At 40.4% G+C, this 14,135-nt stretch overlaps 1 protein-coding gene across 1 annotated transcript; it reads right to left on the bottom strand.

Annotated features, from left to right (window-relative positions):
• Window positions 1–616: 616 nt before the first annotated feature.
• On the bottom strand, window positions 617–10,293 carry gnb3b (guanine nucleotide binding protein (G protein), beta polypeptide 3b). Its single transcript, XM_004569716.5, has 9 exons — window positions 10,071–10,293; window positions 7,777–7,890; window positions 5,948–6,093; window positions 5,282–5,345; window positions 4,312–4,468; window positions 4,137–4,203; window positions 3,014–3,215; window positions 2,649–2,865; window positions 617–1,623 (listed from the first exon to the last, which is right to left on the bottom strand). The coding sequence occupies exons 2-9, from the start codon at window positions 7,843–7,845 to the stop codon at window positions 1,517–1,519; spliced, it is 1,029 nt and encodes a 342-aa protein (XP_004569773.1). The 5' UTR covers window positions 7,846–7,890; window positions 10,071–10,293; the 3' UTR covers window positions 617–1,516.
• Between the last annotated feature and the right edge of the window lie 3,842 nt (window positions 10,294–14,135).

The raw sequence follows: 14,135 nt of genomic DNA, 5'->3' as shown, positions 1-14,135 counted from the left end.
TATCAGTCCTACATGGTCAAACTCCCTCGGTATGTCTGTCACCGTGAGGAACCTCATTGAGCTTACAGGTCATCAGGTCAAAAGTCGCCGTTGGCTTCACTGTCAAAGTTGAGAAATTGTCTTTGTGCTGTAGAGACTCCACTGACTCTTTTACAAGCTTGTAATTAATTTGATGTTTTATGTTATGAATCTACTTGTGTTTTTCTTGTGTTTTTGTGAAGCACTTTGCAGTTTTTATCAGTGAAAAGTTCTGTTTAAATCAGTGTTACATACTTTAACTTATTTTCTGATTCCAGTACATGTGATGCAGAACATCAGCACTTTGTCTGGAGACAATTCAAACCTCCTCGTTCACTGTAGAGCTTCATTTCTGCACCAGCATCTCTGTGTCTACCCTGCTGCTGTTTGCAGGTATGACTCACATTACTGAGGTGTGCTGACCTCTAATGAGATTCCGCTCCAGGCATTTTTGCCCTCTGATGATGAGAGCAACAGCTGCAGGGACCAGTCTAGATTCTGGAGGACTGTATGTGCATGTTAATGTAAGAAATTAAAACTAACCCTCATAACTAAAGGTCAGACCTTGTCATTGAAACAAAAAGACTCTGACATAGTCTTAATGCAGAATTCTATGTTTATTAGAAAGATTTCCAACAGAAATCTTGTATTTTTTTGTACAGAGGAACTGCTCAAGTTTAAAAGTACAACAAAATGCAGCTGAAGCCAGAGGAGTAAAGAAAGCTTACAGGAGTGTTTTACAGCCACTCTCACAGCCAGGTTCCACCTTCAAACCATCATCCACGAGCCCATCAGTGTTTTTTTTTACCTGTGAAGTGGGGAAAGCAGCCATCTTGGATCAAAGTCAGCTGGTGGTAATATGGGACCCGAGAAAGCAGCTCAACCATACAAATACACACTCAGAATATGTGCAGCCAAAAAAGCAAACAGATCAGATACAACAAAGAGACTCTGTACATAGACATTTCTAATGTGTTAATCTATAAAATATAAATAAATATACATGTCAGTCTTTTTCTTCTAGATGATTGCAGTGCTCTTTTAAAAGGTCAAAGACCTCGAAGACAATAAAAATAAATCTGTAGCTCTATCTTCATATTTTCATTATTTACTGTTCTTTATTCAGTTATTTTCAGAAAATCTAGAGATTTTTATCATTTTCAATAAGAGCTTATTTTCCGCTCCGTTTTGATTAATAATCTATTTTTTTTAAGATTTACTTTTTTCAGCAAATAAATCCACAGTAAAGCTTTCTTGTACATGCAGTGGGATGCATCGTGCATTGTTTAACTGATGCCATTTGCACAATATGACTCATTCGCAACCTTTTAAAATTTGCATACATGTATGAGGAAGAAGCAGAGCGGGAAAAAGAAAGAGAGGAAGGTCAAATATCTGCACCAAATCTCCAGCCTCACTTCTCTGCCACTATTTTCCTCTCCTCTCATCCTGCTCCGTTTCTTCTTCGTCTCCTGGCGTTATTCTCTGCAGGGACGCCTCAGTTCCACAGTTTGAGGAAGCTGTCCCAGGATCCTGTGCAGACGCCCATACCGTCATCAGGGACGCCGGTGCAGCTCACCCTGTTGTCATGACCGGAGAGCACGCCTGGTGTTGTACAACAAGATAAAAGACATGAAAGAGTGCAGAAGGAGTGAAGGAAAAGTAAGAGGTCATGGTTGTAAGCAATGGAGATGAGTGAATAAAAGTAATTATGACAGAGAAATTAAAAGGAGAGTAAAGAAAAGGAAAAAAGATGCTCAGAAGGCACAAGATGAGTCAATGAAAAACAAAAAGAGTGGAAAGTACAAACAGAGGAGAAAGTGTGGAACAAAAATAAGACATCACAAGAACAAAGTATATGAGGAAAGCAAAGAAGAGCAAATGGCCAAAAAAATCAGGGAGGGGAAAAAATCATATGAAAGTGACGAAAGAAAAAGAAGAAATTCAAGGAGAGGACATGGAAAAGAAAAGAGTGGGAAGCAGACAAGAAAAGAGGGGAAGTAAAGGAAAAAGATGAGCGAGTGAAGCACATAAAGGAAGGAGAATTAAAGACGAGAAGAAAGAACATTGGGGAAAAAAGGGAATAACATGAAGTGACTGTAGAAAGTAGAGTGGAGTGTAAGCAAACAGCAAAATGGAACAACATGTCAGAACAACACCAAAAATAGAAAAATAGAAAAAGAATGGCAGAGAAGAAAGGGAACAAGGAGAAAGAGCAAAGGGAAAATGGTGGAAATGATTAATTAAAGGAAAGGAAAAGAAAAAAGAGGGGAAAACAGCATCGGGAAGAGAGGAAGCAAGGGAAGGAAAAAAAATGACGGCAAGGAAAGAGAGTAAATGAAAAAATTTAGGAGACGAATTGGAAACAGCAAAGGAAATAAATGTATTTTCTTTTTTAAGAAATAAAATATTCATTTTTGAAAAAAAATTAATGAACTGTTCCGTTGGAAGCAAAGAGATCATAAAAATAGTGCATCAGCACCATCTACAGGTGACATGTGGAAGAGCACCAACGTTAATGAAAACGTCACTCCCTATGCTCCCTTTTAAAAGTCTATAAATTAAGATATCCATCCATCCACAAGATATACATATTTAAATTTAAGTAATTTTGAATAAACTGTGCTCACCGACTTTCTCTCCCTTCAGTGAGTCCCAGATGTGGCAGTTGAAGTCATCGTAACCTGCAAAGATAAGGCGGCCTGAGCTGGAGAGAGCCAGAGATGTGACCCCGGCGTTCAGGCTGGCGTCCTGGTAGCTAATCACCTCCTGGTCGGCGCGCAGGTCGTACATCTTGCATTGGCAGTCATCGGAGCCTGTGATGATGGCATTACCACTTTGGAAGAACTACAAGTGGGACGAGAAGAAGCATTTGAGTTTTAAACCAAGAGGAAATAGTTTTGCTAAGGCAGCCTTCAGACCACAACTGTCCCCCTATAGACTAGAAATAGTGTGATTTGTGTGTGTGTGTCGTGAGTTTCTGGGATATCCTCACAGCAATGGCGTTAATGTCGCTGGTGTGTCCGGAGAAAGTCTGCTTGCAGGCGCCTTCCCTCAGATCCCACAGCTTGGCCAGAGAGTCACAGGCTCCAGAGATGAAGGTGTTCATGTCGGGGGAGAGAGCCAGCGACATGCAGTCCCCAATGTGGTTGGTGAAGTTGACCTTCAGCTTGCCGGTCTCCAGGTCCCACAGACAGCTGAAGATGAGAGGAAGAAGACAGAGACACAAATCAGAGGTTTTTAGACCAGACGGCGTTCTGATTAACTGTCTCAGGTCTTTTTAGCTTACCTCAAATCTAATTTCTTGATGACAGCTCTAAGTTCGTTTGTATCTTTGTTAATATGAATGAACAAATAACATTAATTTATTTGTTAATTCATATTTTCAAGCAATGATCTGAGATTAATGTTATCTCCATCTTAACTGTTTAGAGACATCTGCCTGATAAAATACACGGCATGCACACAGGTAGCTACGGTGGCCGAGCCCTGTAGGACACCGTGTGCACATGTCCATTTTTCTCTGAACCATACAACATGTTCTAGTCAATAAACACACTGCGAGAGTTTCATGGGATCATAATGAAGTGACAACTACAGTCGTTTTCTTATAGACTTTTATAAAATATGAAATTTAATTTAACTTAATTTAATTTATATAGCACCAAATCACAACAGTCACCTCGAGGTGCTTTGTAGCGTAAGGCAAAGACCCTACAATAATGCAGAGAAAGCCCCAACAATTAGACGACACCCTATGTACAAACACTTGGCAACAGTGGGAAGGAAAAACAGGACAAAACCAGGCTACGTGAGGGCCAGCAATTTGCAGCGACTGGCTCCGCCCCCCACTGGTCATTAGAAAGAGTGCAGGTTTAAGGCACTTCCCCTTTACATTTTAGAAATATTGCCTATAGTATGTGGTAATATGAAGACACCATAGAGCACATGATTGGTGAACAAGTGTCATGGTTTTTTTTAATACCTTCAGGCTAATGGGAGAATGCACAGCCTTGATACTGATTTAAAAGCTGCTCTTTTTCCCTTGTTCACTACTTTAGGTGGGTTGATAGAAATGACTGACATCAAACACTAAGAAACACAAACTTTAAACTCACCAGGTGGTGTCACCGGAGGCTGTCAAGATCTCACTATCGCTAAGGAAACGGCAGCAAGACAGGTAACCTGGGCGAGAGAGAGTTTTGCGAGCGTCTCAGGTTGGCTGTGCATGCATTCATTGGTTTTGATGCTGTGAAGTAAGTTGAAGGCATTTAAAGGAAGCTCCCTCCTCACCTGTGTGTGCGTCCAGCTCTCTGAGGGTTTTGGGGCTGGCCGCCTTGATGTTGTAAACTGTGCAGATGTTGTCCAGACCACCGCTGGCCACCAGGTTACCAGAAGGGGCGAAGGCGACACTCATCACCCAAGCAGACTTCAGTGGAACAGCAACCAACTGGGAAGAGGGAATTCAGTTTAAACAAGCAGGAGGTTGCAGCTCTGCGGTTTAACAAGCATGGACAGCGTTTGAAGGCTGGGGAGACGATGTTCCTGTTGGCTGTCTGTGCTTCCACTCAGGTCTAAAGGCCTGCAGGAACCACTGCAACAGCAACAACAAGCTTATCGTGACACTATTAATCTTTGTTTACTGCTTTAGAAATAGGTTCACTGAGTCACCGCAGGAAAGCAGATGAACAGTCAAAGTAGAGTCAAAACACACAAAATGCTAAATGTAAATGAAGAGATTTTCACAAATGTTTGTGAAGATTCATCACAACAGACCAGTTGTTTCTGGACTCCTGTAAAGCACTGACCCTCAAACAGGGGTGCTTTGAAGGGTGCTCAGAAATGAATTTAAACTGTGAAGCTTGCTCATCCATTGGCTAATTAGCTCACTGCTGAAATCTGCTCACTGGGTAATCTAATTATGTTGGGATGTACTAAATAAATACTGAGCTCCAAGCTCAGATTGAACATTTTCTCCTTGTTCTTCTCTTCTTTTGTTTTTAACACTTGTTCTCAGTTTCTGTTATTATCCATTTGTGTTAGTCATTGTTGATATATCTAAAAGAACATGAACTAAAAAGTACTAACTTACTAAATGAAATTAGCAGTTGATGACTGATTGTTTCATTGAGTAAATATGCAGTTTTTGTCTTATTTTGCAGGTTGTGTGTGGTTCGTTTTACTTGGTCTATTATATATTGCACTCCACAAATAACATGCCTGCACATTCAGATTAATTATGACATATCCCATGCAGTCCTACCTTGTTCCCTGTGAAACAGTCCCAGATGAGCAGCTTTCCATCCTGTGATGCACTGACCATCTGCCTGTGAGAGAAAGGAAGTGTCACTGTGTTTGAAGAGCACTTCAATCTTCATTAAATTAAAGATTTAAAAAACATCTCAGTGAGATAATGTCTCACTAATGATGAATATTTCTGTGGCTGTTAGAAAAGAGATGTCGTGTAGCAGTAACTATTGTGCCTTTTAAATTCACATGGATTGACTGTATGCTGGAGTTTATCTCGTTTCTGCATCTAAAGTTTGTTCACATGCGAAATAGTTTGGCTGTTATCACAACTAATGTTTGCATCCTGCAAATTCTGATGTCAAAGTCACAAACATATTAAAAACACACACACATTAATATGGATAAAAATCAGCAGTTTATAATCTTCAAGACACACATTCATTTTCATTACAGCACATACAAATAAATCAGGTAATTTCAGTATTTCTTTAATATTACAAGTGTTTTCTTCAAACTGTCAAACAGGCGATGTTATATTTACATATTACGTTTTTTAAGCATTAAATAGAGGTTTTTAAAAAGTAAAGGGATGAAACGAGTATTCATATACAACCTATTGTTGAATTTGATTACAGAGCTGCTCTTTTCTTACACAAACGTGCCACCCTTTCATCCTCACCTGGAGTCAGCTGACCAGTGCATGGCATAGATTTTAGCCAGGTGACCCTTGAGTGTCTTCCTGAGCTTCAGCTGGACCCGACCCACTGAGTCCACCCCTGATGCTGCTGCAGACATGCTGCCGTCATTCACAGCTTTGCGGGCCGCCTATTGGTCACACAGAGAATTACAGGTTTGGAAAAAGAAAAACTGTGTAGTCGGTGTTTTTCCTCACTCCTTTCCTCTGTGATGGCATCACAGCAATTCTAGCATTAGGAAAAAGGAAGGAGGTCCACTAAGTCCTCCACTAAGGCGAATTAACCTCCACAAATTATAAAGGAAAAACTAAGAGTAAGTAAGATCTGCAATCAAAAGAAACCTCTTCACAAGGGTAATATAAGCACCATGGGTCCATCCTCTATAATTATTAGTTTTTACCTGTCTAGTGAAACATGTTTAAATAAATATGATTATTAAGGCCATCCTGAACATTTTCCTGTTGTTTTGAACTTACAGTGACTCAGACAGACAGATAAGTATGTATATACACATGTGTCTATGTGTTAACAGACCTCTCTGCATTGAATCATATCTGTTATTAACCTCTGTCTCTCTTCCACAGCATGTCTTTATCCTGTCTTCCTTCTCTCATCCCAATCAGTCGTAGCAGATGGCCCCGCCCCTCCCTGAGCTGAGTTTCTTCCTGTTAAAAGGAAGTTTTTCCTTCCCACTGTTGCCAAAGTGCTGCTCATAGGGGGTCAAATGGTTGTTGGGTTTTTCTCTGTATCTACTGTACAATATAAAGCGCCTCGAGGCGACTGCTGTTGTGATTTGGCGCTATATAAATAAAACTGAATTGAATTGAATATCAAAAGACCTCCAATGGACCTCCAATGGAGCTCTAACACCTCTGCGGTCTTAAAGAAGGCCCAACAGCGTCTCCACTTTCTGAGAATCCTCAGAAAAATGGACCTGAAGAAGGAGCTGCTGACCGTCTTCTACCGCTGCTCCATTGAAAGTGTGCTGACATATTGCATCGGTGTGTGGTTCTCCAGCTGCACCACAGCACACAGAAAGGCACTCCAGAGGGTCATCAACATGGCCCAAAAAATCATTGGACATCCTCTTCCCTCCCTGAAGGACCTGTACAGCACTCGCTGTCTCAAGAGGGCACGCAGCATCCTACGGGACTGCACACACCCAGGACACCGGGTGTTTAAGCTGCTGCCGTCTGGCAGGAGGTTCAGGCTGCTGAGGTCCCGAACAAATAGACTCAAGGACAGCTTTTACAACAGGGCAATAGCCCTGATCAATGTAAATAGCTGACCTGACTGGATACCTCCCTGGACTTTTTAGGGGGAGTTTACAATGTTTAAAACGATAACAATAATATTTATATTTATAACAAGGTGCAATAATAATTAATGTGCAATAATAACAGTGTGCAATACACATACACTTATTCTTCTTTTTTATACTAAGTTAATATACTGTGTTGTGTTGTTTGTTACGTTGTGATGTGTCATATCGTGTCGTGTTGTGTTATATGTAGTGCCGACGTAGGACAGTTTTTCCAATTTCATTGTACTACTGTACTATGTATGACTGTGCAATGACAATAAAGAGTTATCTTATCTTATCTTATCTTATCTTAAAAGATTACATGCATATCTGTCACGTGACGGATGGAGAAAGACTGATTACTTGAGGTTAGTGTTAAATAAATACAATAACATTAATATACACGCTAGATAATATGAAAAATATGGTGTCACGGGGGTGAAATCAGGATTGTTTTTATGGTGTTGAAGATAAAAACACCTGGAACTTCCTCCCACAAGAAACGCTCACCTCAATCTGTGCACGGAGGCCATCACACTCCTTTTTCAGTGCATCCATTTCAGCCTTCTCAGCTGCCATGGCGAGAGTTGTTTGTTGATGTTACTGATGAAAAACCAAGCGACACTGAGAGGAATAGGAAATGGGGAAAAACACAAAAAAAATATAATTATTTACTTGGAAAATATTCTGAAGTCCACGTGTGGACTAGACATATTTGCACAGACAGCAATGTTTGGATGTTTGTTGCAGCTCATTGTGAAAGATGTTAATGCTGTTAGTGGAATGACTCCCAGCCAAACGTATCCTCACGTTTGACCCTGCTGTGAAATAAAGTAGGTACCACTCAGTGACCCTGATTCCTGAACTGGAACGCTTCGATTCTTGTTGCACCACCAAGTCTACAGAAACAATTAGACACTCAGGTGTCAGCTGTCCCTGAACAAAGAGAGGAAGGGAACCGTTTAGAAGTATTAAAGAAGACGGCACAGAATCAACAATGGGTAAAAGAGGACAAGAGGAATGAAGGATAGATGTGTAGGACTTAGGAAAGAAGGAAGCAATTACATTACTCTAAAGGTCTAAAGGGCACTTAGTACATTTATTTTTGCGTGATTTAGAGGATAAAATACACGTCTTTAGTTTTTACTGACTCCTTTTATTCTTTATGGTTTTAAAGAGTTGGATCAGTGTTGAATCTTCCTTGTAAGGAATTTATGGTTGCCTTAACTTCAGTGTCCATTTTGACCTCACCAACACCCTTCCAGTGTAAAACTTTAAACCCTCAGGTTACATCATGTTACATCACCAACATCAAGGTCAAACAGCTAAAAGTTAACGGTCAGAAGCTGAAAAAACAAACAACAATAAAAGAAAAGCTGTTATTTCCAATCAGTGTCATCGTTTTTCTTGGTTTGTTCTTTTACTTTGAAACTTAGTGTTTACAATAAGTGTTCGGCTAATACTCTGTAACAGGATGCTGATGACTGACTAACTGAACACCGATTAACTGTGTGCACGTTTCTGCACATCATCAAACTATCGAGCTAAAAGCCTGAACCCCCATGAGTGAGGTAAAAATGACTGCTAATGCAAAACACAGAGATTCCAGTGAGGAATATTAAAACTTCCAGAGTTGTGCTACAGTTTTAACCTTGCCTGACTTGTTAGTCACAAACCATAAGTAGAGCTTGCACAGTAGTCACACAGGAACATGCAGGAGCTTTTACAGAAGACGGAGACATGATTAAGAATAAACGTCAACTGATTAGTACAAGTGATCGGTTGCATCAGTCTATGTGCAGGTAGCAGCTGCACATAGACTATGGAAGGTCGAGGATATGGTGGGGGCAGAGGTGAGGGGAGTTTGGGATGGGTTTCTACAGGACTTTAAATCCCTGCAGGAGAGCTTAAGAGAAGCTTTAGCGGTCAAATCTCCTGTCATCTGATTGCTGACTGCTCTTTACCCTGAGATCAGAGTGAGAGGGAGGGACTGCGGCGTGGACAATAGAAGAAATGGAGCTTCTGTTAGAGTCAAGACCAAAAACTGCTCCTCCTCTACTGTCCTGTTTATTCATTTGAGGTGCACTTATTGTTCAACATGTGAATGAAACACATGCGGCCATTTTCCAGAGCTTAAAGCCAGTGAAAATCTGAAACCTTATTACACCACTCTCCACCACTATAAGGACAACTTAACACCACAACCTCCTGTCAGTGTGTTATTCTTGCACGCACACTTTAATGTGCAGACTGGAGGAGTCATGAGTTGACTCATTACACTCATGGACTGAGCCATCTGATTAGCAGACCACCTGCTACCACCAAAGATTTCCACAAACAAAGTGAGCTGGATGAGGTTTAGCTCTTTGTGACCGACCAGGCTGCAGCTTACTGCTGCTCCACCTCAAGCTCCAATCCTCTTTGGCAGAGTTGCTACAATCCAAAGATCACCTTCAGAGGGTTTAAGGATGCAGTGACAAGTTATTCTGTTGTTTGAAAGAAATTGATGACTTAACTCAAGTTGCATTGGTCAAATATCCTGAATTTGATCAAATCATGTGTCAGAAAATACAGAAATTCCCCAAAGTTGCTGATCACTTTTTGCTTTGGTAGCACAGCACTGCAAAAGTTCACTTCCTGTTCTTCCAAATAATAAAAAGCAGAACTCCACTTTTCTTCTTCAAACGGTGACAAAGAAAGATGATGAGTCCCCACAGCTGACTCAAAGCAGCTCCAACTGTTCCCCAGCAGCATTCCTTAACTTTAAACTGTCACAAAGAAGCACCAGAAATGCTGAAACTCACCTTTTCTCTTTTTCTGCACCTGTGCAGATCCCGATCGCAGACACCTGTGTTCCCCCTTTGAGCCGTTTCAGCTTCCACAGCTCTACAGGGTGCACAACCTGCTCGCTGGCTCCTCTGATGCTCTCCCACCGGCTGACTGCTAGTGGCTGTACTAGTGAAAAAGTCTGAGCCTTCCTCCACGGTGACGAACAGATGAGGATTGGAGGGGATGAAGGAGATAAGTGATGAAGGGATAAGGCTCAATGATGGAAATAGGGAAGGAGAGAGAGAGGAAAAAGGAAAGGGAGCGTGGCGAGAGGAGGTAGGTAAAGCAATTGAAGGGAGAAAATCAGGTTATGAGGTCAAAAGATGAGAAGAGGTGAAGAAATCCAAGAACAAGACAAGAAGAGGAAGGGAACAGATGTCATAGCACAAGAGTAAACTAAAGGAAAGAAAGACAAACACAGAGATTTGTCTAAAGCAGGAAGATGGGAACTCTTCAGAGCACAAAGTTGGTTCCACGAACAGAGCAGTGGTTTCTTCTTGTGTTTAATTTATCCTATTAAAGGTTCAACAAAATATAAGGCAACGCCAGTTAAAAATGTTCATTTTAATTTCCACAGCTGTTTGTTCTTTTTTAACCCATCCACAAAGTAGTTTTATTCATTGGTGCATTGGTACGTATGCTTTGAATGCCCTGTGGTTGCAGAGAGGTGACATTGGTGCCTTGATTCCTGACATTGCACTGCATGTTTTTGGATGCGGGCGCAGGAATGGAGAGATGGACTGAGGCGGAGGTTTACAGGAGGGGTGAATTGGTTTGTCGGAGCTAATGAGCTGAGCCCAGTTAATCAGGGTCTAATAGGATATCCGGGGACGGGCAATCTCATTAGGGAATTAGAGCAGGTCAGGCTGAACGCGCGTCACACCTGACACACAGCAAAGGCACGGACGGAAAGTGGATCAAGAGTCAAAGGTTTTGTCTCAAAATTTAAAACTTTGATGCTGCATTTTTATTTCAAGACTGGAAGAGATTCAAGTTCCTTATAAAGATTCAATTCTTCAAATCAAGCAGTCTTTCTCCTTTACTATATGGGAAAAAATAAAATAAAATCAGCAGTAGACAGACGTGCAGGAGAGCAGGACATTAGATCTGTTTGGATGCAGACACTGAGAGAGAACATGGGAGAGGTTTTGGGTCGTGTCCTGCAGAGCAGGTACTCGTCTTCCACGTGAGCTGATCTTGGCTCCGCCCTCTTAGCATCTTTTAATTAGACTTGCAGCTTCAGGGCAAAGTTCCATGATTTTTATCCAAGAAAACTGGGGATAGAAAACTTCCTTTAGATCAGTCCCCTCATTCAATCCAGAAGAAGGTCAGAGGTCAGAGTGAGCACACGGGCTGTGCCCACGTTGGGATGCTAACATAGTCAACTAGTGCATCACCTGTAAACTGTATGAATGCAGTGCACAGATGCAGACAGCTGTGACACTGACACATGCAAATATAAAACAAGAACTAATCTCTTACTTCTTGTCCAGTTACAGCACAACGAGCAACATTATTTGTCAGATAATTAAAAACCCTCCAACAGCACTGATGCCACAAATGAGTGATTTGCTCTGCAAACAGCCAGGGTTAAAACTATCCTCAACAATTAAAATGTATAACTTTGTCTACAGACACCAAAACGTTTTGTTTATTTCTGCTACGGGGAGGCGTTGTATTCTGTAGTTTGTTTTTATGGTTTGTCTTGACTTGAAATAAGCCACTAAACTACTTATTTACCACATATGTTTTATTATCACGGGGCTTGATGTTCTGCAAATGAGTACTTCAATTATTCACTTTCCAAACTGACTTTTCCCTTGAAGTGATTTCATGTGAAATATTTTAAGCTTACGCCTGTTTTTATAAAACATTTAACAAGCATGTGTGTTGACAGACGGTCATTTGCACAGCAAACAGTGACTGAAGTTTGATCCTGTCATGACACTTTTAAGCTCAGCTGTTTCTTACTGACAGCGTTCCAGTGTCTGCTGAACATGTTTAAACACTTGGAAACTGTTTACAACTCTGCTCTGCAAATGTAGTCCAGTCACTTCACTCCAAGTTGCAACTCACATCCTATTGGTTAAATATCCAGGAATTCCATCCTCTATGGTCATAGGTGCGTGCTGAAATCAACAATGACGTTCGACGGCCTCCTCTAATGAGGACTTCTAGCTTAAGCTTCACCTCGGGCGGTGTCCTGTTTTAAGCAGTTGATGCAACAGGTTTAGGATCTGGTCTGATGATGTCACACAGCAACATCAGTGTTATGCAGCAGTGCTTGTTTTTTCTTAACAAGTCAAACAAAGTTTTAATGGCCTTTGTGAACCAACTATCAACACTAGGTGTCCTTAAGAAAGACAGGAAAGCCTTTCAGGAACAATATAATCAAGTATATTATATGCAATATGAAGAATACACTCGGCACTTAAGAAAATGTTTTTGTAAACTTTTTCAGATCTCTTTTAAATCCATTTAGACGTGACGCCTGAGACAAATCTACAGGGATGTGCTCACAGCTGGAGGTGAATTTGTAAATTGATTTGTAAATCTCCTTTTGTTCTTTCTCTGCCTGTGTAGAAAATAAAGTGTCAGTGTCTGATTTTTAATTCTCAGTTCTGAAGCCTGAATGTCATCACACTGACCATCTTATTTTGAGTCAAAACTACAAAATAATGCAGGGCTCAGTTATCAGATGACATCAACATAGACGGTGCAGGTGCATTGCACAGAAACCTGCTAATTAGTGCAACATAACATAAAAATAACATTAAAATGAAATCTACAAATACAATAATCCATAAAAAATCCATAATATCTGTGAGCTCCTGAAGGCGCCAACACCAGGGGTCCAGTCTAGTGAGTGGAAATAGGCCACACCCCCTAATAATGCAAACTTCCACACTCAATGAGTGAGTTATTAAAGAGGTAAATATAAAAAGTACAGTTGTTATGAATGGTGTGAGTAGTCATAGAGATGAAACAGACTGTAAATATGTTGATTCGTGCCGCTGAGTGTCGTGCAGTGAACTTGTGCTGAAAATATGTGTGGTGTTTGAAATTATACAACTTGTATATTTTTTTATATTAAATATTATCTAACTGAAATCTGTTCCCTTCATTATAAAGCAAACCACGAGCTAGAATAAAACCCCACCAAAAACACCTCTTGTTAATCTGTCATGTGATCTGTTTATGCTCCAACATACTCGCCACATTGTGACCTCAAAACGAGCTCTCAGCTGTAAAGTGGACGACAGCCATGACGCACCGTTACCTACTCATATAACCTTACTTCCTGAAAAATAAAAAATCTGACTTATACTAACTTATACTAATACGTTCATAAACAGAAAAATTATGACTGTCATAGTGTTCAGTTTGGATGACTGTAGATGCTATTTGAGCTCTTTGTATAATAATTTTCATCAGTGATCTCTTGAAATCTTCCTGGTGTGATTTGCTGGTTGAACATTATTATAACAGTGTCAGTAAGGAGTCAGCGTGTTCCTCCAACCCAAGCTAATGAACCATGACAGAAAAGGGCTAATTGACTTCCTGAAAACTCCATGTGGTAACAAGCTCAGGAGCTGGAGTACAAGCGCAGGGCTCAGCAAACACTCTTCATTCAGGGCCACTTTAACAGGAAGCAGACGAGATGAGGGAATGTGGGTCTTTCAGCTCGGCAAGGATGGAATGAGGCATTTGAGGCTTGTTTTTTGTACATGTAAATAATAATGATAATAATAATAATAATAATAAAAGAGCTGATATAGTGAAGAAGAAGTGAAATAAAAATGAATTAGAATAGATAACTAGATTTCTTTTTCATCATGATCTTATATATCTAAATTATATTTATACTCATTTTGTTGACCAGATAGAAAATCATAAATCACAATGAATTACTTTTCCCTCAGGGAACGACTCTAAAACTGATTTAATCTAAAAACACAATTTAAAACATTCAAACTGTTTTTAATTTCAGCAACTTTACAGGAAATTATTTCCTAGCAGGAAGAAATTACACACATAAG

Source organism: Maylandia zebra, linkage group LG22 (assembly GCF_041146795.1).
Source record: "Maylandia zebra isolate NMK-2024a linkage group LG22, Mzebra_GT3a, whole genome shotgun sequence".
In the NCBI taxonomy this organism is placed as follows: Eukaryota; Metazoa; Chordata; class Actinopteri; order Cichliformes; family Cichlidae; genus Maylandia; species Maylandia zebra.
Note: the sequence above shows the minus strand (reverse complement) of the source record. Positions and strands in the feature narration are given on the sequence as shown.